Raw genomic sequence first — 27,594 nt, forward strand, 5'->3', positions numbered from 1 at the left:
AAGCAGCGTGGAAAATGATCCATCATTTTTATTTTGTATTTGATATATTTTTCACATCGAAGATGCATCACACATACCCAAACGGTCAGGCCTACTGGGCGGTATTTAAGGGGTAAGATGATTCAGAAAACATCGGGCCTGTTTAAATCGAAGATTCAAACATTATGTTTCAGTTTCCAATAAATGGATGAAACGTGGACTCTCGTACCGTACGTTCCGTTTTTGGTAATTATAAAATTTGTTGGTCGTTGGAAGCATCTATGCTAGAAAGGTTAAGTGATACTCCATTTTTCTCCAACGGTTGGGACATGAACACTTACTCTTGTCCTGTGTGTGCGTATTCCTTCTAACCCCGACTGGCCGGCAGTGTTATTATGGAAGAACTCTCTCTTCAATGCCGCATTTATGGTATTTGTAGACAGCTTTAGTCCGGGAGTTAGAAGGTGATAGCTCTAGCTCTTGAACACTAACTCTTGACCTTAATAGCTTATGGTTATAGCACCATTACTAGCGTTCTAAAACAAGAAGAGGAAAAAGAGAAGGAGAAGGACAAAGGGAAAAAGAATGTGTATAGTAGAATGATGCAAAATTTGAAATTTTCGCTCCACAGTGCTTAAACGGTTTCAAATTGGGTCCTACTTAGCCTCCGAAAATTTAAACTACTTTAGGAAGAAACTGACTTGGCACAAACCATTTCAAGTTTATATGGGAATTACCATGGGAAAACTTATGTTTTTGTTCATATCTATCTAACAATTCACCACATCACTATGCTTTTAAAAATAATAGCAGTGATTGTACCAAGTTTTCTTCTAAACAGGGATGGTCCCTACCCGAATTCTGGCATAAAAAGTAACAAAGACTAAAGTGTGTTCCTTTGATTACTTATAAATCCTGTTTCCCTAGTTTGAAATTGTCAGGACTAGGGTTCGTTGATAGATCTTATACCAGTAACGCACCACGAAAAGGTGATCAACCAGCGTTACTGGTTTAGTCTACACAGTCAAAATCAATCAATCTGTGTGCCGGTCCTTTTATCGGTGGCGGCGGCGTAGAAACCTTTTTTTGCCTCGGCGATGGTGGTGGCGTGGTGGCGGAACGCCGTTGGCTTTGATCGGTGGCGGCGGTGTGCATCGGTGTATAACAAACCGGTGGAAACTAACGATTTTAAATTGGCTCTCTACTTGACTAGCCTATTGCTCTCCTGTACATCTATAAGCGTACCCCTTCTAGTATTCTGGTCGAAATTCTAGTACTACACTATGTTTGTTTTGATTCGTTATGCAAGTTTGACAGATAAAATAAGGGGTTCGTGGATTTTCCTATGTTTCGAGGGGTGCATCGATTAGCTTGGGACCGAAGATAGTACCATAGCTGAGCCAAAAAGTTGAGCACGTTTCTGCGGGACCTTCCGGTCTTAAGGGGCACCCACATTAGATCCGTTTGCGTGGCGTTGACGTTAATTTGACAGTTAAACAATAGATTTAGCTGTCACCTTGCCGCAACGCGTCCGATCCGGATCTAATGTGTGTGGGCCTTTAGAGTTACCTCTATGGTATAACCAACAATCAATACGAAACTAACGATTTTAAATTGGCTCACTACTTGACTAGCCTATGAGTCCCAAGCAAACGATTAACGTACCCCATTCTAGTCGAAATTCTAGTAGTACGCAATGTTTGTTTTGATTCGCTATGAAAGTTTGACAGATAAAATGAGGGGTTATTGGTTTTTCCTATGTTCCGAGGGGTGAATCGATTAGCTTGGGATCAAAGAGAGTACCAGAGCTGAGCCAAAAAGTTGAGCACGTTATTTCGGGACCTTCTAGTCTTAGAGTTACCTCTATGGTATAACCAACAATCAATACGAAACTAACGATTTTAAATTGGCTCACCACTTTAGTAGCCTATTGGTCCCAAGCAAACGATTAACGTACCCTATTCTAGTTGAAATTCTATTACTACACTATGTTTGTTTTGATTCGCTATGAAAGTTTGACAGATAACATCGAGGGTGTGTGGATTCATGCAGAACATGCAGGGGTGAGTGAAATAGCTTGGGACTGCTTGAGACCGTTGTTCTGGTACTGAGTGAGCCAAAATTAATAATGATTTTCTTCGGGACCCAGTGGTCTTAGAGTTACCTCTAGGGTATAACTATGGAGTCTGTCAAAATATCAAATTTCAAAACAGAATGCGAATTCGTACTGCACTGGCCCTTTGAAGTTTATATGGGAAAGATAACTTTTCGTACTCATCGTTCTAGTACTTCGTCAACATGATTTACGAAATAGTTTGCTATATGCACTTATGTGCAATTTTCCTGAACACCACATTTTAATTGAACGTCAGGATAATTTGTTGCTACTTAATTAGGAAGATGATGTTCTTGTGACATGCTCCATCAACTGCTCAACATGCAACATTGGTTTACCTGGCGCGATGAATAGGGCAAACAAATCCAGGCTATTATGTTATGGTGAAACGTGCAGTGTTGCCCTGAAACAGCCGATTAATCATATCAGAAATTAATGACTAATTTTCATGCCGTCCAATGGAAAAGTGGTCTTGAGCAAAGTTGTAGCTGAGAAAATTTAGCATAAGTACTGATAGCAAACATTTCCGCATATTATTATGACAAAGGGCTTAGAACGATGAGTAGCAACAGATAAATTTTCCCATAGAAATTCCCATTCAAATTTCAGGACCAGTGCAGTACTAGTTCGCATCCAAAGGATCTAAAATTTTGGGAGAATGATCAGGTAGAGCAAAACCGATATTTTGAAGCACCCTAATGGCTGCACTTCAAGATAAAATTTCTTCGTATAACAAACTACCATGGCAACGCATACTACTTTGGAAGTTTTCTGGACACTCGAATAGGTGAACAAATGCTGTATCGTTCATATTGCCGATTTCTCACCTGATTAGATTACTGCGATAAAAATAAGTGCGCAGTAATATTTTCGCTCTGGTCATAAAATTTGAGCTTCTTAACGTTTTATAGACCTCAAATTAATTAGAGTAGCTTGCCAGTACTGTTCAAAAGCTGCTACTGCTTTCAAATAAGTCAATTTTGAAATTTGCTGTTCTGTGCGAAAATATTACCGTGCAACTATGGTTTGCACAGGAGTCCTTTGTGGTGCAAAATGTGCAATACATTCGTTCAAACTTTCACAGGTAAAGGTCAACTAGTCCAGCGAAAAAACCTACTAAAAATGACAACCGCAGCCTAATTATGACATGCATTCTTACCTGCGGTTACGCCGCTAGATAGCCACATATTCCACACTTATTTAAATCAAAGTCTAAAAATGCTTTCTACTTCAATACACATTTCTCTGATGCATCCAGTACGAACATCTAGTTGCAATACATACCCACTGAACTCATTTGCCGAACATATCCGACCTGTCCCGAATAATCATTCAAAAAACATAATGGCACTTGTCACAGCGGGCCTATCTCAAGAACACGTTCAGACACACATTTTCTCAGATCTCATTGTGAATCCAATCACATACACACTCTACACCGTATATACAAGGAAGACACACGAAAGAAGCCCAACCAAAGAATAAATGCCAAGAAAGACCCATAAAAAGCGAGAAGAAATGGAAAGACAGAGAGAGAAAAAAAAACTCCAAGAAACAGTAAGAACCACTGACCCAATTTCCAAACGGCAGCGCGATCTAACCAACCATGTACCAGCAGCAGCAGCAGCGTCCTCGCGCAGGTACCTACACAACACACCGACGACCGGGAACGAACGCCAGAAGAAAGAAGGAAACCGGAGATCATTCATTTCGATTCTAAAAAACTCAGCCTACTTTATGCTCGACTTGCAAGCCCTGCAACTGGCTGGCTGGTTGGCTGCCTGGAGGGATGGAACGAAGAGCCTACTACCATGCCTTCTAACGGATCTCTCGGCCTGCTTGGATGGCTGGGTAGCAAAGCCATCCAACCTTACAATCAGTACCGAAAGCCGTCAAGGCCCCAAACTGTATTTCTCGTAAGCTCCGGATGGATAGATGCGGATAAATAGGAGCGGGGATGGGTTGTAGCTTTGTGAGAGAGTGTGTGTGTGCGCCAGAAGATGAGCTGGGAACGAGTCCAGAACGCCTTCGCTACCTGCAGGAAGGAGAAGATGGCGCGAAGGAAATGTAACGGCTTGGAAGCTAGCTAGTTCACCTAGATATCGGATAGTTTCTTATTCTCTCTTCTGTTTGCTCGCCTTAAGCTTTATGATTGCTGAAGGTAACGATAGTTGATTGATTGGCAATTGTCATGGAAAGATTTTCCATATCGAATATCTTGATCTACGAACACCGAACGGATTTTCAAAATGAGTACTCAACGCCAAACGCTAAGGGGATTTCCAACAACAACAAAAACCACTGATTACAGGTTTACATCCTTCCCTTGTGCACCAACAGGTCAATCAATTATCGTCGATCTTCAGGCCGCTTCTTGAGTAGCACCAATCGATTAGGCGAGGCATCAACTCGAAATTGATGGCTTTCTTCACTTTCCATCTTCTAATTTCGCAATCCGCTGCCGGTCAGGAAATATTACCCCGCCGACAACCCTTGACTCCCTTCAACCTTCGGAAAGAATAGGCTAACGATCGTTTCCTCTTGTTCCGGGGCTTTTCCCACCATTTTCGAGCTTCTGATGGCCCGGAGATCCGGAAAGAAGCACAAAAAGATACACGCCGAGATGATGACCAGTACCGTTGCACGACTCAGCCAAGTTGGCCCACATTCTTAGCCAAAAATAACAAGCTCGCTCCAGCATATCTACTTGATGTTCACCCAGTTTCCCCGAAAAAAATATTACCAAGTAGGCTGCGCCGGGGTGGCGGCGGCGGGATGAAGATGCAGAAGACCAAGAAATCTAAATTACGACCAGACGCAAAAGGCCGGGTAAAGCAACGATCGAAATAAAAGCCAATCAAGCTTGGCAACAAATGAAAATAATTCTCATATCAGCCCGCTCTCCCTCAGCATCCCCATTGTTTTTGTTTACACTCACGGGCATTCTCCGGTGTTCCTTTTCTCATCCACGCTCGGGTACATTTTGACAGCTGTTACCCCTCCCATTCTTGCACTGCACTGTACTGCCATCTAGCATCTCGCGTTCGCTTTTTATCATCGCATCGCGCAGCAGACATAATTTAAAAGACCGCACACACCCGCTCTTCCCCACTCACCCGTCCCGTTGATATACAAAGCGAGCATTATTTATCTTGTCGTTGTTTTGTCTCATCTTACCATCCAACCTCCGGCCCTTTAGGAATGCAACTCTCCCATGAAGATGAAATTTTATGCATGGGAAGCTGGCTTTCTCGCGTGGCAAGTTTTCACCACGGCGCGGTATCTGAGTAGACGACTTTCTGGTTGTTGTCAGCTATGCACCTATGGAACCACCGCAGTAGGCCAGAAGTAGGTCGGCTGGTTTTGCGTTCTTGGGGAAAATAACGGATTCTCAAGAGCCGCCATCAGTGGCTGGTGCAGCAGGGCAGTGAGAATCTGTGTCGTGGTGGTAGAGACAGCCGGAAAGTGGGTCACTTGTTTCTCTGGGGCCAGAGGGGGTTCGTCGCTGGTTATTCTTTCGTTCGGTGTCCACTGAATTAAGTGCCCGGGTGGTTAATTTTCGACAACCAAGTGGAAGGTCGACACGTTTTTTATCGATTTTTATGCGTCGCCGAAAACAACGCTGCTGCGGGAAGAATGTGAAACGGGTTTAAATTGATTTAATTACACGAAGCAATTTCCAGATGCGTTTTGTTCAGAAATTCAAAAAAAAAACTTATGTTTCCTTTTTCTTCTCTATCTCTTCTCCGCAGGCCATCAAAATGTCAGAGGAACCGAAGCGTCGCGAGTGGCCCTTCTTCAACCTGATGGACGTATACTTCAGCGATCAGGTGAACGATCCGACCCTGCGTCTGTTTTCGTCGACCAAGCGGTTCGATACGGACACGCTGGACGATGCCCAGTTCGACGACGAAATCATGAACTCGACGGCTGCGGTGGCCATTGCTGCTGCCGCGGCCGCCTCAGCCGCCGCTGCCAACGCCGCTAGTCAACAGAAAATCAAGAACGAACTGATCCACGGTCACAGCGGTGGCAGCATGCTAGACATCTCGGACATCATCGAGGACCATCTGGGCAGTGGAGACTCCAAACTGGATCAGTTCAAGCGGGAGATCGTTCTCAGTCAGTTCAGCAACGTTTCAGAACGGAGTAGCAGCAACAGTCGGAAGGAAAAGAACAACAACAACAACAACAACAATAACAACAACAATAACAACAATAACAACAACAATAACAACAATAACAACAACAACAATAATAACAACAATATCACCGCCAACACAAATGGTAACATGAACAACAACAACAACAACAGTAGCAACAACAACAACAACAATGGCCCCAGCTACAGGGAAAAGGAGAAGCAGCTAATAGAAAGCTTAAGCCACAGCGCTTCCTCCGTGCACTTGAGCAGTGCGGCCAGCAACAATGGTAGCATGGAAACCAGCAGTCTAAACAGTAGCCCCACGAGCCACGTCAGCAGTACCAATGGGCCCAAGATGACCAACGGACCGTCGTCGCATGCAAATTTCAACGCCCTGCTAGCGGCTGCCAACAGCACACAGAACGGAGCGCCCCTGCACAGTAATAGCAGTGCGATCAGCAGTACAGACCGGGACACGGATTACGACGATTATCCGAACGATAAGGACAGCATGTACGAGGGTGGTGGCAATGCAAATCTGAAGAACCTGAACCAGAAACTGCTGCACCAGATGAACGAACATCACAACATAGACCAGGTAAATGCTTTTGGTGGGATCGCTTTCAGGTTGCGGCGGACGTAGGCCATTGCCAGCACGGACACGTGGGCGCGGTGGTGAAGGTGCCGGACGGAAAACGCGCGCTCGCGCCCGAGAGATAGAGAGTGTGACGAACTTGGCGCACGAAACGAACGCTGGCAAAGGCAAAGAAAGAAGAGTGAAACTTTCTTCTAATATTTATAGCAAATTGTTTGGAAACTGAATGCCAGTGCTGCAGCTCGTTCCATGGGGTTGTTTCGGATTTACCGTGCTCGGAGGGTGGGTAAGACGGTAGCAGCAGATTGTGATCAGCTGCGCACGGAACGGCGATGGCACAGTTAATGATTTGAACATCGGAGGGAAGCAAAATTAGTTTTGGATGAGCTTTTTTTTTTGGGGTTTGTAAAAGTTGATGATTAACGTTTAGTTATTTTTTTTTTTTGTGTTTTCGGGGATTGAAGCGGATAAGTGTCTCGACCTTTGCAGGCATTATTTTGTCGGGTTGCGATGATCAGTTGGCGTGTTGATGGTGAGTGCTGTTGGCTCATGGCAGTGAAAGCGTTGCAACTGCTGGAGGATCAATCAATCTTTGTCTCAAACTAATTTAACATGTCCGTCTTTCCCCGCTTGGGTGTTACTTTATTAAATCTGTATAAATGGTCTAAGTACGAAAGTTAATTGCAATCGATCAACAGATCTGTTCAAATTTGAATCAAAAATATATATTTTTAAGCATTAATTGTGAACAATTCAAATCTTTTATTTGAATAACCTAAGAAATGTCTAACTCCTCTAAAATGCTATACAAATTTTAGCTTTTACCTCTCAGTTTACTCTGGAATTTGACCATTTTTACTCGAGCCTTATTCTTCAAAATGGCGTATTCAATATATTTCAATAAACCACCGGCTTCGGAAAACGGCTCAACTAATCGAAATGACGTTTGAGACAAAGTTGTAGGAAACTGGATTGGTTTTTTAGGACTCGCCAAAAAACATCTCTGAATTTATAAATAGAGAGAAAGAAGATTTCTTCCGTCGATAGTTGGTGGTGGTTCAAAAAAAAGTTGGTAGTCCTCTGTGAAGATATGTTCTGCAACCTTTGATTTCATATGTTAGGCTTTTTTCCTCTTGCTTTTTGGCCTTATTAACCTCCACTATATGATCTTTAAATGTAGTTGCTAAAGTTCTCTTGGTACGTAGTAAATATACTTTGTTACAACGATTACAGCTTATTTTATACACACCTGCTTTACCTAAAACATTAACTGGGGCTTTAGTGGATCCTAACAATGATTTTAATTGGTTATGTCTACTGGTGAAAACTAAATCTAATCCGAATTGCTTTAACTGCGGTCTTAGCTTACTAGTAATATCTTGATCAAATGGAACGGACACTCGTTTCAATGGTTCAGGTGCTGCGGTGAGAGTTGTAAATAATCTCCTTTAAATAATTCTCGCTTTTTTATCAATGATTGCCTGGATTGTGATCTCCTTGTATCCGTTGAGTCTAGCTCTTTCGAAGATGTACTGCATTTCCTTAACCTTTCCTGTTTCGCTGAGTGGAAGAGTCTGCATCCAGTGAATCATGTGATGGAAGGCGGCCGAAGAAGGTGATGATTCACTGATGACTAGAAGATCGAGAAATGCGAGTTTTCCGTCTTTTTCTATCTCGTGAGTGAATTTATTATCCTTGTGAATTCTGTTGAACTCATCTACAATTTGGGGAAGGGCTTCACACACAGGAAGATGGAGTTGCCTCGGAAAGAGAAGTAGTTCTCTTCTATACAAAGGCGGGGCAGCTTATGGTACGGCCGAATCTTGTTTCTCCATGCTGCAACCTCTCGTTATGTCAATAACCAGTCCTCCAAATAGTTGATTGCTTCCTTGACCGGTACGCTGGGAAAAAGAGCTGTGACGTCAAAAGATACCATAATCTCCTCCTCGTTGATGTCTCCTGAAGATTGTAATTGCTGGGCGAACTCCTGAGTGCTACTAACTGCCTTACTCTGGAACTGAGTACAGCGTATGCCATCTGGAACTCTGTGACTAGCCATTTCGCTAGTTTTTGGGTAGGGGAACCACGGAAGTCACGATTTCTCGCATTTCATTCCCCGATTTGTGGACTTTGGGGAGACCTTTGATCCTGGGTAGAATGGGATTGGATTCCCGTAAACGACTTGCTCCTTCTCCTAATATTGATTTGCACTTCTTCAGTGTTTTCTCCACGTGTTTCACCATGTTCTGTAAGGGGTCTACTCGATTGTCGTAATCGTCCTTGTCCATGATAACGACCGCGTTGCCCTTGTCTGCTTTCACATAATTTACTGCTTTATTTTTGAGCTCCTTAACAATCCGAATTTCCTTTTCGTTGCTGCTACTTTGCTTCTGTCCGCCCTTGATTATGTTCGACTACTGTGTAGGACATTGATGCCACGTGTTAAAAAAAAATCTTCAGCGAGATCGATAAACTATTTAAAAAAAAAATCAATCGCGAGTGTGTTCAGTATTTCAAATTAATAAATCTGAGTCTCTGGATCTGAGCTCAGGAAAATTTGAAGCAATCTCGTAGAAGTCACGAATACATCATTTAATTTCAGAGAACTTCGTTAAAGTCCAGGAAAATTTTTAGATCTTCAAGGAACTTCAGGTAACTTTGTAGAACTTTCTGAAACTTCTTAAGGGTTTAGAGCAATTTGTTAATGTATAAAAGTTAGAGTACCTTCTTCTAACTTCAGGCCAGGGCAGTTTGTTGCAGTTAACGAACTTGAAATAGCTCAGCAATCTACGAAATAGTTCAGGAAACTTTGTAGAACTTGAGGGAGCATCGTAGAAAATCATCAAAATATTTTAAAAATCAGGAAACTTCCTGAATGCAGTGAACTGCATAGTAGTGAAGCAATCTTTGCAAAAGTTTATCAAATTACGCAACAATAAAAGTGGAGGGAATTTTTTATAGATGTTCAGAGATCTTCAAAATGACGGAGAGTAGAAACACTTTATTTTACTTCTGAAAGTAAACGAAATACGTATCTGTTGTAGTTTTTTTAAGTGATAGTGAAAGTAAATATTGAAAATGGTACAATATTAGTAGAATTGAAAGGAAAAACAACGTAATAAGGTATTTTGAAACCCAAACCAAGAAAACAATCTTTGTAGAACTACATCGAAATTAGTGCAAATTTAGCGAACGAATTTTGTTGAAATGGGAAGAACTTCTTTGATGTTCAAAGTTATTTTTACTTCAGGGATCTTTGTAGAACTTCAGGTACAAGAAGAACATTTAAAAAAAGTTAATGTACCTAAAAATGTCTTCCGTAAGATCATAGTTTGAGACCTCTAGTCTAAAAATCTGTGCGTTTTAAAATATTTCATCGGTGATAATTAATTTTTGCAATTTTGCAAATTTGAAAAAAAATTTTGAACTATATATCGAAAATCTAAAGACAACAGTGTTTTCCTAGCGGCACCGGTGGTGTAGTGTTAAACGTGATTACCTTTCATCCCAGCAGGCCTGGGTTCAATCCCAGTCGGCGCCACCGGGATGTTCTGAGGCATAACATCTCTGATCACGCCGGAAGTAAAGCCGTTGGTGCCCGGTTCATGAGTTGAAGAGTCGATATGTAGGGTCCAGGTCTGAGAGCTGCCTCCCTGGCGTCGGTAGCATTGGTGCTCAGGACGGAAAAACAAGATCGACGGAAAACAAATCAAGGGGAAAAAAACAGTGTTTTCCACTGGTTTTGAGCCTATCAAGCAATTAATTCATTAATTCAACAATAATTCATAATAGCAATGAAAAACTAATACCACATGTGCTGTGAAATTGTAATCCGTACATGAATTGCCTATTTTTGGGACAAATTTAGAGCACTTATTATTTTCATATTTTTCGATTTCTAAGCACCATGATCTTGCCGCATTATTGCATTAACGAAAATCCACACTGATAATTTCATGAATTGAAAGACTTAACTTTTTGTAACTTGCTAGCCTAATATATCAATGTCACACTTTTCACTCTAATCGTAGCTGTAGAAGATTTAACGCTTTTGCGCTTTATCGCTATGGGCCGAACATTGGGAAGGTAATTTTGAGACGTGTTCCTAATTATGGCATACGAACTTCATTTGACAACTTTGTTTTGGTATTGGTGAAACCATTCGTGTTGACGATCACTCTGCAACTGCTCATTGTTCTTATAGGAAAACTCCATAAGCAAATTTCGAATTTTGTGACACATACCGGATCGTTTCTTATCCTTTCACTTCTCTAGAAAATCCCATAGGCAAAATATTAATCTTTGCGTGAAAGGACTGATCGAAACGGTACACACGCTATTTCCAGCCAACCCAAATTTGAGAAGGATCTACTATAGATATTATAGGTTCCATAGATAAACGGAGCCAGAAAACATTATTTTAGCAACCATGAAAAATAAATGATCTTACTGGCATCGGTGAAAAATGTTAATGCCATCATAGAGCATGTTGTGCAGTTTTGTTTTGTGAATTTGAGTGAACGAGATTCAAATATGAGTCAGATTAATTTACCATGTAGACTAGGGTGGGTAACGAGAAAAACGTAAACTTGACCTCATCAAGCGTGAGAAAACCTTTTTAAGGTTCCATTTGGGGTCCCAAACAACTGTGCAAATTTTGGGACGATTGGTTGTAATCCGGGTTTCCGAATTGTGTTTGAAATGTTTACGAAAATTAGGGGAGCGGGATATTTCACCGAAGGACGTTTCACTGGAGGACGTTTCGGCAAAGGTTTGCCACAGAGCAAGCCATTTTCAATGGTTTTGATCTTTTCGGTGATTCGGTTTCGAGGATTCTTGTTCATTATACAATACATATGAAAACTTTAGTCAAAAGGTACAACATAATAAACACCTTATCTTGCGCTATCCAATAAGCCTCCTCCACCAGAACTAGAGCCGCTTCCAGTGGTTTCATTGTATAGCAGTATAGCCAACGGGGGGCAGAGCGCTTCCATTGCAGCAATGGACGCAAAACGTGGTCAGCGCTTACACATTCATCACGAAACGGTTGCTTTCCAAAGTCGACGACTCATCGGCCGGAAGAAATGCTGATGAAGAACAATGAGGAGGACCAAACAATGGTTGCTGCCAAGTAAACGGATGATCGCGGTACACACATCGAGAGTGGCTGCTTCTGTCAACAGCCGAGTGAACACTCATCATAGGATTGTAATGATTATATTTCAGTTTAATATATTCTACGATTTCTTAGGGTACTCTTTTCGAAGCTGTTCGATCACCTGAAGCAAATGTTGCTGTTGAACTGCATCTCAGTGGATTTCTTCTTAGGGTCAGAAATTAGTTTCAGGTTTTCGCATGAAGTCGGTTGAAATTTCAAAAAGGAATTAGCAGAGAGACTTGTCAGTCCCAATTAGATTTTCGTCATTTTTAAAATAACAACGTTATCCACCAAGGGACATCCCACGCTAAACTAAAGTATCAATTAAGTATTTCCATTTATCTGATAAGTAGGAAAAAGAAAATTCCTATTGCATTTCTATGGCTAATAGGCCCAAGAAAACCCGTAGCCCAAGTTGAGCCACCAGAAGCAGTTTTGCATTTTCAACAATAAACGAATATTTCGCGACCCCTGATCAGAACTAACGGTACATATGGATAGGTAAATAAATTTGGAAGCCTTCTGAAATAATAACATTCCATTTGGTGCTAAGCTACGTTAGATTAAGAAATACTAAGTGCGGATTGTGCTTAATAGGCCGGAAATGGGTGTTTCATGCTGCTTCTGAAAGCATTCAATACCAGAAGGTGAGCAGCCTTCAATCGTTTGAGCTGTTGGAAAATCGACTTGAGAATTTATGGCGTAATTCACGTTCATTTCAAAATATCAATAATGGTGCAATTTGTCCGATCTATTATTTCTTCGTAATGTCACTACTACACTAAAAGGAATAAAATGTAGAAATTTTCCCACCGCTGATTTAACGTTTGAAAAGAAATCGACAATTTTTTGAAAATCTTCATACCACAAAATTGATTTATCCACCACTAGTGGGGCGACATCTGTTGGATTTGATGGTCAAAACTATTACTCAAATGAATAGATGCAAAAAAGAAGTTTTAAACAAAGTTGCTACAAATTTTCTGTAGAATATGTTTTTTTTTTATTCCAATGATTTTTTTTTTAATTCCAATGGCAGTAGAGTAAGAGCTTGTTCAGTCAAAATTTTGCTTGCCAGCTACAAACTGACTTATTATTCAGCCATTCAGCTCAAATTGTATGTTCCGAAGTATATGTAGTGAGGTTTGCTCCGAAGTTAGATATGACTAATACACACAATTTCATAGAATCATATTGATTAAACTGCTATACAAGCAAAACTAGCCATACAGAGGTTATATAAACTGTTGTAGAACATGTGCGTTGCTTGGGTTGTCTTCATCCCGAAGGTATCGGAAACGGATTACTTCACCCAATTAGTAATAGGAATCTATATATTATGGCGTATTATATTTTTTAGCTCTGAACTGAGAGGTAAGACGTATGTGTATAATTCATTGTGAACACATGTATTTGTTTTGTTTGTAATGCTTTGAAATCCAACAAATACAATACGTTTGTACTAAGCAGGCACAAACTGTGACATTAATTAAACCCTATTTGTTCTTTCGTTTTTTTTTTCGACGCTGTCCACTATTTATCCATTTCCAAGGATGATGCTTCACTCATTTTCGAACTGTCAATTTTTTGCGTTTATGAACTGTGCAAAATTAGTTGCAGTAGCTGACAAGCATCTTCTGTCTGTTGAGACAAGTTCCTTAAATAGAATTAGCAGCAGAAATTAAAATAAGAAGCATTTTCCATGAGCATTAAAATAAGCAACACTGTACAAAGAGAACCAAACAAGACTGTTGGGAATCTGATAAGAAACAACTAAATCACATACAAACTGACGTATCGTTTTGAGCAATATCTCCTGCAATAGATCGTCTTGGAACTCACTAACGCCACTTCGTGAGCCATTTGCGGAAAATAAACTTGTTTACAATGTTGCAAACAACTTCAACAGTTTGTATAGAACGTCAAAGTGATTCGGTGGTAATTAATAAATGAAACTTGTAGTATCAAAATTGAACGTAGAATGCGTATACGATTATTGAGAATAAGGAGCTACGTATGTTTGTCTGTGGCTTAAGCCCCGCCTTTATTTCCACACATCATGAAATGATTTTTATATTCTCTTTTCTCTATTCTATTGAAATAATCTCGCATGGCACTCATAAATTGCATTGTCGTCATCGATCGGCACACTAATCCGAAGATCGTACAGAAACAAAGATCCACATTTTTATGTCAGTGCTTGGTCTGGGTTTCGTATAATTCAAACTTCTCTTTCTTTTCTTGTGAATCCAATTCCCCCTTGCTCCCGCATCCCACCAACGACTGCTTCCCACAGCTTGCACCCATCGGAGCATAAATACAAACTACACACATTCAAGGCGTTGCAAAGCGCGTTGTTGGTACCTATCTACTAAGGCACATCTCATCTCATCTCTCACTCTAGGACGGTCATTGAATCCGAATAAGTTGTAGGGGAGAACAATCCATAATGCACAACCTGGGGTAAAATGGCACGCGCCGTTTTTCGGTGCTTTCCCATTACTAATTCTGGGATTCTGGGAGTACTGAATTACCTATGAAACCCCGCTAGGGGCCATTTTACCCCAAGGGTGCGTTTTGGCCTATCCTACCCTACCTACCTTCGTTCGCTCAAAACCGTTTCTCGACAGCTTGATCGCACCGCTCTGCAGAGTTGGAAAGGAGAATTGTTTCTCGATTATTATATTATTTGTGAAAGCTAACATTATCCAAAGCAGTCAATCAGTCTCAGTGTTGGTGGTAACGCATTTAGAGGGGAACTGACTATAATGCTGCAGTTAAACGACATCACTACCTACATGGTTCATGGGTTATAGAAAATGGCCATTTCTGTGATGCATGTATTCTAAAACTGCCCCACCCATAAAGCACTCGGTCATTTCCTCGAAATTTCCTAGAAAATTCGGCTAGGCCAATGCAAATAGAGGCACCTTTCAAATGATACATGAGCAACTTCAACCACCATCGTCGCCTCACGCTCAATCAACGTACGTGATCCAACCTAATTAGCGTTCCACCTTTCATTGTTGGAGCTGGTACGAAGTTAAGTGCATGTGCGAAAGGGAAAGTGTCAAAGCAGCACCCGCCCCGCCACCGAGCATTACCCAACCGTTCCGGTTGATGTTGCTGGCTGTTTTAGAGCATGCAGGGAAGTGTGAAGAATTTCCGAGCAAAATTATTCTTTTACGCAATCCACCTCCGTGTCAGTGACCTCCTACTAGCTCCGAGTGCATCTACCTACGGGCTGTGAACCAAAACAAGTCAGCTCGAACCCCGAAAAGTTCCTCGCCGCTTCGCTGGAACCGTATGATTATGCGTTGCTATTGTGGCAATATCAAAACAACATCTCAGTCCGAAAACGCGCCGAACAGCCGAGCTAAGCTCCAACGATCTGCACACATTTCGTAATCGGATCTCCGAAAAAAAGAAGAAGAAGAAAAATGCCACAACGTTTTGGCTATTTCGACCAACTAGTGCTGCGACGACAGCGACGACAAGAAAAGATGGCCCAACGGAAAATGGCGCAAAACGCCGAGCGCTGGTTGATTGGAGTTCATCAACCGTTCGTTGTGGCCCTCGTCGTCATTGTCGACATAGGAGACTGTGCTTTGTTGTTGCTGCTGCTGCGTGTGGTGCAGATGCAACAAATATGGCTGACCAGCTAATCCTTAGCAAGCATTTGATTGGTAATGTGCGTGTGTGCGGATTTTGAAGCACTGCGGTGAATCTTCTCATCACGTATGCAGTCTGCATTAAGGTGTTTCCAGAGGCATATATTCCTCAAAACGGGAAGTGTAAGGTTCCATGTATTACGGATTTGTATAATAGATATACAGATTCGGTAATGTGGATCTCGGGAGACTATTAAACTAATTATATAATTAATATCACGCTAATTTAAAATTTAGATAATTTAAAACAAGTTGAATTTCATCAATGCACCAATCCTCCCGACAAAATATTGTCAGCATGACTTTCTCCAGTATTCTTCAAAACATGCTGTCAAACTGTACTTTAAGCACACACCTGCTCGCTGACTCTGAAAGTTGTAAATTCATATAGATAAAATTTCCACCAAGGCATAATAACATCCCCATAAAAAAAAAAAAAACAAATCTAAATAAATCACACACTACCACCACCCAAGATTCCCAATTCAAATGCAACCCCCGTTCAACTTCGCTTGGCTTAACCTCTCCCTTTAGCCCTCCCACAGGCCACACCACGTCGCATACTCTTCTACCTGCAATAAACCCCCCACCGACTGAACCACCGCTCAACCCGCGGCGTAGAAAACCATTTTCGGCAACTTTCACTTTTTTACATAATTAGAAGTATTTTGTCAATAGATTCCGTCTAGGCGTGTTCCACAATGACAGTGTGAGTGAATGAGTGTCACAGCGCGCTTGCCTAAGCAAGCAACCCCCCGAATCTTAACTAGATTGGCGACCAGTTGGTGAGCTTTTTTTTTGTATTCGGAACCTGAAACTTGGTACGTCACAAAACAGGCAAAAAGGCAGCATAAGCAGGCGACGATGGAAAAATTTTCTCGCGTGCAACTCCTCGCATACTTTGTTTTCTTGACAACCCCTATTCCTTACCCACTCCGGCTGCGACCAGCCTACTCCACACTGACAGACATTTAAATTGAAAATGCGCTTCGAGTAACCTGTTGAAGAATACCTTCCCGAAATGGAGAAAGAGATTAAAGATCGCGTGCGATCATACACACCATCAGGGTGGGATGGAATTGCCTTCTCTCGAACTCCATGAAAGGGTTGATGGGGCGCTTGGTACCTGACGTTAATATAAATTAGTCAAAAAAGTCATGCCGTACGCCGTGTTTCTACGAAATAGAAACAATGACGACGGGCGAACGAACGAAAAGTAATGTTTAATTGTTGTTTTTGGATGAAGGCTTAACATGCAGAGGGAAGAGCAGCAAGAGAAGCTTTTGTTTGATTTCTAATTCCGCTTCGGAGTTGACGCAAGACTTGCTTGTGTCTTGGCCGAGTAACCATGGTCTTAGGTATTGGAGTAAAAGCTAGGTGCCAAATGAGTGCACGGTGAAGGAAAAATAGTTAAAATTGTCTACCAGACAGATAGAGAGTAAGGTAATGCACCAAAATACAGATACTTGGGACACAATCCAGGACACTTTTAAAAGCTACTTAATAATGTTTACCACGGTAAATCACTACAAATCAGATGATGTCGTATGCCAAGGTTATTGCTTAACGCATATTAGCTTATTGCGTGCTCTCAACTTAGTGTTCTATAGTTGCACTTCCACAATTATTGAGAGCTTTCGATGCCTGTACCATTTCTGCATTAGTATAATTGTGTGGCAAGTACAATCATACTCTATATGCCCAGGGAAGTCGAGAAATTGGCCAACTTATAAGATTCCTAGACCGGACCGGGAATCGAACCAAGCCACCTCCATCATGGTCTTGCTTTGTAACTGCGCCTTTACCGACTGAGTTAAGGGAGCTCCAAAAACGAATGCAATGGTAGTCATTTCAAGTGGTCATGATCCAAGGTGGCAACTCAACCATGATCCATGGAGTACTGGGAAATTATCAGTTAACAACATCATATTCGACATAGGCATCCCTGCGGAGAAATTCGAAACGGGTCTGCACCCAACCGGGGAATTGAAGATTGATTGATTCGGGTAACATACAGATTTTAATAAAAAAACATTCAGACTTTGCAATGTTTCACGGAATGCACAGATTCTGTAATGTGGTCGACGCCATCCGTTTTTAAATAATTTTGAATTTTTATAGTAGGGGAATAACTCCTATTGTTGTGATACGTTAGGAGCGTTAGGTTTACATTCAATAGGTTCAATAGGAACCTAACGCGTCTAACCTTCTAACCTTTTAACCTTCTAACGGACGTAAATTCCCAACACGAAGAGGTAGCGATTTGCTTTTTCCTGCAAAACTATAATTTGTTTAAAAAATTTCAACGTTTTAGAATATTGAAAAAACGCTAAAATGCACCCTAAAATTTTGTTCAATTGAGGAATAGAAAATTTTCGTTTTCGACAAATTTTCTTAAAATGACTTCATTTACAATATTTTCATAGAGGTTTTTCAATTTTAAGAAGACATAAAAAAGATATTTTGACTTAGCACTACGTCTGTGATTTCTATATGGGGGTACACTTTGTGAAAACCAAAAATGGAACATGTAACAAAATTATGAAAGAATTTTAACGTTAATAACTCAGGTGCCCCTGGACCAATTTCAATAATGTTATCACCAATCGATCAGAAAGATTTCTACGCATATGTTAAATTTAATACTTCATCATTTTTCAAAATGTCCATATTGTTGCTATGATAATTAAAATTATCACCGATTGCCTGCGGAAAGCGATTTCCCTAAAACAGATTTCAAAGTTTAATTTCATCCGGTTTCACCAAACAGTGTTTATTCAATCACCGCGTGGTGAGTGGTGGTGTTCTTCAGTACACAACGAAAGGCTCCCCGCAAGCAGCGAGCTGCAGCCCACATGAACATCGATAGAAGGAGGAAGATGGCGCACCGCTATTGATCGGAATCAGTAGATCTTCGTGAGTCGCTGTGGGCCATCTATGTCAAGCGCGTCATACTAAAGAGTATAAACATAGAGAACCCGCTCAAATTTCAATTCCTAGCTTCTGCTTTTTATCTGAGTGTATACCCTCCTACATTTGACTGACATAATCCCAAGCCATCGAAACTTACTCAAAGCCTCAAGGCTGCAAAATGCGTGTTGACATGGCTGGTTCTCAGAAATGCGATAACCCATCGTTATGATTCAGCCACCAATCGAAAGATATGGCTATCTAATTTTATTTTGAATAGATAAAAACCCAATTGGACCTGTGATTGGCCAGCCGGAACAGAAAAACCCGGAAAAGTCCCGAGCAAAATGCGTGTCGATTCATGTTGACATGACTGGTTCTCGGCAATTTGGTTACAACATCTTAATATTGAGCCACTACTTGAAAGGTATGACTATCTAATTTCAAACGGAACAGACAAGGAACCGATTGAAGTTGTGGGTGGCCAATCGGAACGATAAAACCCGTGAAAGGTGGCTCTGTGGAAATTCGGATTCACCGGGAAATTAGTCAATTCCTGAAAGTAGACCTAGAGATTCGTGATTTTTTCTAACTTGCGTATAATCATTAGCATAGAGGAAATACGACATCAACATATCGATTCTGCTACCGAGTGGTCAGAATACGGTCCTCTGGATATCCGGAATCACCGGGAAATTAGTCAATTCCAGAAAGTAGAACTAGAGATCCGCGTTTTTTTTTTTGGAAATGTGAAGAACCCTTAGTTGAGAAGATATATCTCAGTGGTATATTGATTTGGTCCCCCGGTGGTTATTGAACTCCTTTCTGGATATCCGGATTCACCGGGAAAGTTACCTATTCTCAAAAGTATTCCTAGAGACCCACGATTTTTTTTTTCTAAAATGCATACAGTCTTGAGTATAGAGGACATATATCGCCACCATAGAGATTATGCACTGGGTCACCAGAAAACGATTCTCAAGATATCTGAAATCACCGGAAAAGTAGTCATTTTCTGGAAGTGCATCTAGAGCTCTGCGATTTTTTTTAGAAAATGCATTAAGCCCTAAGTTGAACAAATATATCTCAGCACCATATTGATTCGATCTCCCAGTAGCCATAAAGTGCGCTTCTGAATATCCAGTTTCACCGGCGAAATGGTCAATTCCTTAAAGTTATCCTAGTGATTCGTGATGTTTTCTAAATTACAAATATCTGCGATTGTAATGAAGTTATATTATTTATTTCAACGTCAAACGAAATGAGGGAGATTATCTCGGCTGAAGGATCCCCCACTAACAAGCTTGCTAAATCGCTAGTAAAGTAATTTCAAGATATGGCTAACCCCTTTGCAACTCACTCAGATAACTAGCACACAGGAATTCGCAAATCAACTTCAGGCCTCAGGAGAGATTCAGGAAGATGAAGTCATGGTTTCATTTGATGTCACAGCTCTTTTTTCGAGTTTGCCAGTAAAAGAAGCCATCCCTAGTAACATTGCATGTTTTAACAAGGTTTTAAAGTTTTCTACAAGTCTAAATCATGATCTACAGAACCCTCATAAAACCCAAATTGTTACTTGGGATCTGCTTTTTAGAGGACTGGCTTCTGAAGCAACGTGATTATTCTACTTGGAAAAACAAAGTTCGGTCATATCTCAAGCTTACTCGTCTTTGTATGGAGACAAATTATTTCATTTTCAAAGGAAATTTTTATAAACAAACTAAAGATGCTCCTATGGGCAATCCGCTTTTCCCATTTTGATGTGAATTGTTCATGGCTAACCTAGAAAATATTCTGGAGGATTGGAATTTGTTGCCGAAGTGTTGGTATAGATATGTGGATGACATTTTGAGTTTTGTTAAAAGGGAAGATTTATCAAAAAATTTGGAGGCCATAAGCAACGTTCACAAGGACATCAAATGTACTCACGAAGAAGAAAATGACGGCAAACTCCCTTTGTTAGATCTTCTCGTCATCAGGGAAACGTATTCGTTTAATTTCGAAATCTATAGGAAACCAAGAGAGTAATACCAAGCTCTTCAAACTATTCCCATTAGCTGCCATAGTTTTTCACCAAATGGTTCACAAACTCTTCCTCTATAGCGATACAGGCAAATCATAGGAAAAAGCTAATATTTTTTAAATCACTAGACTTATTGAGTTTCAAGAAAACAAATTCAAGCAGTAATCGATAAAAGGACATGCGACCATTTTAGGCGTACTTTAACAACTCTTACACCAGTAACTGAGAGTTTCATACGGGTAGCGGTGAATTTCGACAAAAACATTACCAACCCATTGAGATCGAAGTTTAGAAGTTTTGGCCTAGGTTCGGTATTCAGCAGCAGGACAAATCAGCTGAAGTCACTGTTAGGATCAACAAAAGATTCAATAAATGTCATAGGAAAAGACAGTGCCTACAAAATCTCTTGTCCAGATTGTAATGATTACAGACGAAAAGGACTTTGGAAATAGAGAGATTTTCAGCCTTGGGCTGGTTCATCTCTTGTTGCAGAACACATATTTACAAAACTAAAGCTAAAGCTTCACGATAATTCGAATGTTCCACATAATTTTCACTATTGCCTAGCCGTCAAGCTTATCACCAATCCCGAACACATACTCCCCTCATTAAACGTGTTATCTTATATGTTTGCGAAAACATTAAATCAGCGTGCACTTTTGTGTGACTCATCGCAGTAAACGAACAGTAAATCATGCACGATCGAAGTCATACTGGGCAACGAAGGCGAATACGTGAGCATACCAAGCACCATTGCATCATTTTTGTGTCGTTATCAAATGTTACGCCTGATATACTCACTAGTAGCAACAATCAATACGAAACTAACGATTTTAAATTGGCTCACTACTTGACTAGCCTATTGGTCCCAAGCAAACGATTAACGTACGCCATTCTAGTCAAAATTCTACTACTACACAATGTTTGTTTTGATTCGCTATGACAGTTTGACAGATAAAATGAGGGGTTAGTGGATTTTCCTATGTTTCGAGGGGTGAATCGACTAGCTTGGGACCGAAGAGAGTACCATAGCTGAGCCAAAAAGTTGAGCACGTTTCTTCGGGACCTTCTGGTCTTAGAATTTCCTCTATGCTAGTAGCTTATTGAACGATAGTCATGAGAAAATAAAATCTCTCGTTCCATTTTGGACAACAACAAAAAGTGAGAGTGGGATGCAAAACTCAAAATTACCCAAAATTAAGTAAAACGAACTTAAATGTAGGGAAAAAATTTGTAGAGATAGATATAGATAGAGATAGAGATAGAGATAGAGATAGAGATAGAGATAAAAGAGTAAGAAGCCAGCTGTCTCTTCTTCCTCTTAGCATTTTACTTTCACCGACAACCTGACATATAACCATCACCCGCGCATTTTTTCTCCCGTTCGATTCTAGCCGCACAATTATATGAAATAGGCGAACGGAACCCATTCTCGGCCTATGCTCCTATTTTGGGCCTAATGCGAAAACTCAGGATTGAAGCAGCATGTCATTAATTTTCATTTACTAATGATATTATGCAATTCATTATACTCCATTCCAGCAGAAAAATCTGATTAAAGTAGATTTAAACTGAGTTTAAGCGTAAAATAGAACCATAGGCTGAGAATAGGATCACTATTCTGGCTGGTACTTTCATCATCCGATCAGCCAAAGGCTATGCTCAAACAAGGGTAATACACTGGAGTCGCTTTTTACGCGGGTGAAAAACCACGTAAAAAAAACCACGTAAAAAAAGACCGTGTAAAAAAAACTGCGTTAAAAAGCGACTCTAGTGTATAACGATATACCGCGTTAATTCTGGAATCCGCGTAAAAAAAACCAAAATCCGCGTAAAAAAAAACGCGTAAATTCCAAAATCCGCGTAAAAAAAAACCGTGTAAAAAAACCGCGTAAAAAGCGACTCCAGTGTATATTCTTTTCATTTTCGAGTCACTCTGTGCTCAAAAGCAGTGCTCATCGCAAAAAAAACGAACAATAGATCAGTGCGGTCGAGTCATACCGTCAACAAAGGGAAGCTAGAGCACACCAAGCACCATCGCGCGCGAACGAGGTCAGCCCGAACTCCATAAAAATAAAATAAATTAAAAGAACGCAGCGGAGCACAATCATAATCATTCTCGATCGATTTTCAAAGTGAGCTCTTCTAATAACATCGTGTAAGGCTAGAAACGAATTACACAGCTGGCTAACCTGGTACAAATCCTTCAGATTTGCGGTGTCGGCTTTTAGGTACTGCTGGTAATGAAAGTCTTCGCATTGCCATCATTCTCTTTGGATGTTTTCTCGACCGCTTCAGTCTGCTTCTAGCACGGGCATGCTGCACTGTACCAAAACATCATCCACTGTTCGAATGAAACCTCAGACCATTCAAATCGAAACACCGAAATCGCTTTTTCGAGTGATGGCTGCTTCCGGATGACGGCTGATGCTCCTCTCGAATACGAGATGAACATTGATACACACACTAAGATTTTGTTTTTGTGTTCGGTAAATTTTACCGAAATCAGAACAGCTGAACGTTCGGTAAAACTTTGACCTTCATTTTAAAGGCTATTGAATTTGAAAATAATTTCAAAACATGTTCAACCTTATTTAAATGATCAATTCTTGTCATTTTAGTGGAGATTTAGTTTCAAAGTAGCTTAAAAGCAATTGAATTGAATTGCATAAATTTTACCGAACAGTTCAGCTGTTCAGATTTCGGTAAAAAATACCGAAGTCGGTGATAATTTTTAAGTGTGCAAGAAGCGAACGGACCACAGTTGAAATACGTAATGCTCTCAGTAGAATGATTGTCATCCCAAATTGAAATGCATGTGATTTTGATTCAGCCCACTATCGCCAATCATACAAAAAAATGATGAAAATAATTCTATCGAACGTCATTTGCTGATCTGAGCTGACAAACGAGGAGATCAGAGATGGTACGGACATTGGTAAAGTGTGAAAACCGAAGTTTGTCTATACTTGTCCGACTTGGCTGCTTCCTCTCGTGCTGGAAGTCAGCTAAAGTCATACCCATCTGGAAACCTGGGAAGGATCCGTCCTCACCTTAAAGTTATCGACCAATCAGCCTTCTCTCAGGGTTATCAAAACTGTTCGAAAGAGCAGTGTACCACCGGCTCCTAACATCCGCCGATGAAAACAACTTGTTACTCGAGGAACAGTTTGGTTTTCGGAAAGGTCGTTCGACCGTCCACCAGCTGACTCAAGTAACAAACATTCTCAGACGGAACAAGTCTGTTTCGAAAACATCTGCCATGGCGTTGTTGGACGTTGAAAAATCGTTCGACAATGTCTGGCATGATGGCCTGGGGTTAAAACTGCAGCAGTACGGTCTTGCAATCTTCCTAGTGAAGATAATAAATAACTATCTATCGGACAGGACGTTCCGAGTCTCAGTGAATGGCATCACATCGGATGCTTCCAACATCGGTGCTGGGGTTCCATAAACAAGCATCCTTGGCCCCATTTTATTCAACCTGTTCACCTCCGATATGCCGGCTCTCCCTGATGGTGGATCGCTGTCTCTGTTCGCAGATGACACATCCATCGTATACAAGGGTAGGGTTATCGGAGCTCTGACTGCCAAACTTCACAGAGGCTTGGACGTCCTGTCTGAATATTTCAACAGCTGGAAGATCCGTATCAACGCCGCAAAGACCCAGGTCATCATCTTTCCACACTCTAAATCTCCCAGACTTGGTAGTCTACCTCGGCTTAACACTAGATAGCACGCTGATTTTCAGGGAGCACATTGACAAAACCAAAACCAAGTGTAACATCTTGATAAGATCACTGTAACCACTCATCAACAAGAGGTCTACTCTGAAAAATAAGCTTGCTGTCTACAAACAAATCATCCTTCCCGTAATAGAATGCTGGATGCCAATCCGGGAGAGTTGCGCCAAATGCCATCACCTTGAACTCCAAAGGATTCAGAACAAGATCCTTAGGATGGTCCTAAACAGTCCTCCGCGGATTCACCTCTCCTGCCTGGAATTCAGACATTAGAAGATCGGAGAGTATTCATCCTGGAAAGGTTCAGAGACACCTGTCTGAGATCAAATCATCAGATCATACGTGATCTAGCACGTTAGGTTAAGTTATACTCCTAGTTAGGTAGGTTTTCATTGTCTATATTGATTTTTGTATCCATGATGGAATGGCTGTTCATGGCTATTCAATATGGAAATGTAAACAATTGAATTATAAATTTATTTTAAAGCATCTGCATGTCATCCTATTATTTAATTGTTGTCCTCTGAGCGCTGTATGTTTCACATCCAATTTTCAAATAAATATTATTATTTATTTGGATGCCAGTCATATCAAGAGTCACATGTGAAAGGGGCATACACGCTTTTTGGTTACTAACTTATGTAGGCCCTTTTCTCGTCAACCGAGGGTCGTCTACGCAAACCAACAACATCATCGGGAAGGGGAAAGTTTCCCCTACCCGGTGATGTTGATGGTTTGCGTTGGTGTCATCTGAGTGATGAGAAAAGGGTATCAGAAGATTTGTGTACAAAAAGCTTGTATGCCCTTTTCACATGTTGTTCTTGACATGTATGCTCATCAGCTGATGACGAATTCAACCATAAGACAATCACCCGAAATTCGAAACCATATTGTTAAAGGGCTCGAACAATGAAATAATGATTCGGATGTTTCCGTTCAGTGTGTGGCTTTCAAATCCAATATACAGGGTGGCTCATTCGAGAAAAACGGGAAATTCAATTTAACGGGGTTCTACGGTATTATGAAATTTTTTTAGTCATTTTGGAGTATTAACGCACATTTTGATGTTCTGATTACCAGACCATTATTGGATGTTTTAGCTTCTTAAGAAGAGTTTAGGTCATATTTTCGTTTTGAAGCTATTTCTAAATTAAGAGGCTGTATTTATGAGATTATGTATGCGTTTTGTAGACTTCATTGACGTTTAAAGGAAATCTGAGAGTTAGCAATGTAATTTTAGCCCTACAATACCCGAGTAGCACACTTTTATCACAATAAGTTACAGCATCTTGTTTAAGACTAAAATAAGTCGTATATAAGTTGCTACAATTGATTTGTGACAAGTGTGCTACTAGGGTACCTATCTTCAATAGGTCGACAGTTTGAGAACCGTTCCTCAATAGCAAGTAGATGTAGGTAAGTACCAACCCGACGGTGTTCTATAGCTAGTAAGGATGGGTTACTCGACCAAATTTCACTTCGAACGCCATTTGACCGAATTCGATAAGGCCGAAATGGGAATATAGTTCATGGAGTTGATCACTTTTCATCATACGACACCTGATTTGTTTCGGATTGAGAGAAGAATGTGTACGTTAATGCATAGTTTGTCGAAGATGCTCAACGTCTGATGAAAATTAACTAAACTCGAAAGTACTACTGCTGCTGCCCATAATCTAAGAAACAGTTAATTTGCCACCCATGTCAAGACCGCAATAAGTAAGTTAGTCAAATCCACAAAAACTGCTTTACGTGGTAGATATGAAGGCTGCCGTTTGAAAATTCATTCAAATTTGACACAGAAAAACATGAAGTTCATTTTTTTTCAGAACTTAGACTTTGCCACATATCATCGTTTATTATTCATTTCAGTTCTCATATTTAAATCAAGAAGACAATTGATATGCAATACAAACGGCTTAAAATTTCAAAGTTGCAAACATTCCACACTCTTTTTCTCATGGTATGATGCCTTGATATTGATTACCCTTATGTGCGTGAGGATTTTTTCGCTTTTTGACGTAGGATTACGTCTTTCGGCAACATATTGGGGGTGCAATTTAAAATAAAAAAACAAAAATCGACCGTATTACGAAAAGAGGTCAGGTTTTGACCACATATAACTCTGTCAATAACAGATGGATTTTAATTCTAAACAAGCCAATCGATTGGAAATTTATCTACCAATCTGCTAAAATGAGCACTTTATTAATTTTCAATAGGTCACTATTGAAAAATACACAAATGACCAACTGTTGCAATGGTGATTAAAATCATGACCGATTGCCTACAAACAAACAAACAAACGCATTCCCTAACACAGATTTAAAACAGTATTGAAGTGGTAAATACAAATTCTCGCAATAACCGAATACCACATGACCATGTCAAAAAAAAAACAAAAATTCCGTTCGTGAGCACGTAAATGCGTAATTTTGTCATCAGAAAACGAGGCGATTCCGTGATGGGAAAAGTGGTTTCCCTATCACAGTCGCCCAATATTGATACCAAGCACTGAGCATGCCAGACGGTATCAATCTTTATGCCTTTTGGTGCAAATTTTAAGCTATTTTCAATTTTATCTAGATGAACGTGTCATGGGGATGGTGCTAATGGATATTTTTGGTCAGTATTGTAAATTTAGTCGATTGCTGAATTTATGTACGGGCCCAAATTAGGGGCATTTAGGCCGACATTACATACATTTCCGCTACATATTTCATTTCCACACTGCTATCATCAAACATCGAGGAAAAATTTCCACAGTATTGTTCTTAACTAGCTTTCAAGCTTCCAACCCATCGGTCCTTTTCAGGACCACAAATGACTAATAAAAGAGTAAAATAATGAGTAAGAGCTTGAATCCAAGACATATAGTCTAGGATTGGCTTGTACTACATGAACATTGACAAGGGAACCTCACAAACAGAACTCTCAAATTGCTTCCTAATTTCAACCTATTGAAATTTTTCACTGATAACGAGTTAAGAAATCAATTTAATATTTACTATACTTTTGCTATGCCATCATAACTACCTTTCGTAATCCTACGTCAAATCTACGGTCGTGTCTTTAATACAACCTTTTACTTTTTACACTCCATGTCATTCAAATGGGAACTGGGTACCCCGTCCCCCACATAAACACAAGTTATTTTTTATATGTTCTAAAATTTACATTTATTTTATGTGTACGATTTTGCTGCATTATCAAAGATCCTAAAGCCTGACATTTCTTCTGAGCTCAAGG

General features: G+C 40.4%; 1 protein-coding gene across 2 annotated transcripts in view; it reads left to right on the forward strand.

The window, feature by feature from the left end:
- The window catches only part of LOC135706938 (probable serine/threonine-protein kinase cdc7), a 163,477-nt gene that overhangs the window by 116,634 nt on the left and 19,249 nt on the right, over positions 1 to 27,594 (forward strand). For both annotated transcript variants that reach the window (XM_065228623.1, XM_065228624.1), the window contains one exon: positions 5,848 to 6,837. In XM_065228623.1, the coding sequence (XP_065084695.1) occupies positions 5,848 to 6,837 (990 nt within the window). The remainder of the gene's footprint in view (positions 1 to 5,847; positions 6,838 to 27,594) is intronic.

The sequence above is a fragment of the Ochlerotatus camptorhynchus genome, unplaced genomic scaffold (genome assembly GCF_037179485.1).
Source record: "Ochlerotatus camptorhynchus isolate MF236.1 unplaced genomic scaffold, CSIRO-AGI_Acam_v1.1 ptg000298l, whole genome shotgun sequence".
NCBI classification, from domain to species: domain Eukaryota; kingdom Metazoa; phylum Arthropoda; class Insecta; order Diptera; family Culicidae; genus Ochlerotatus; species Ochlerotatus camptorhynchus.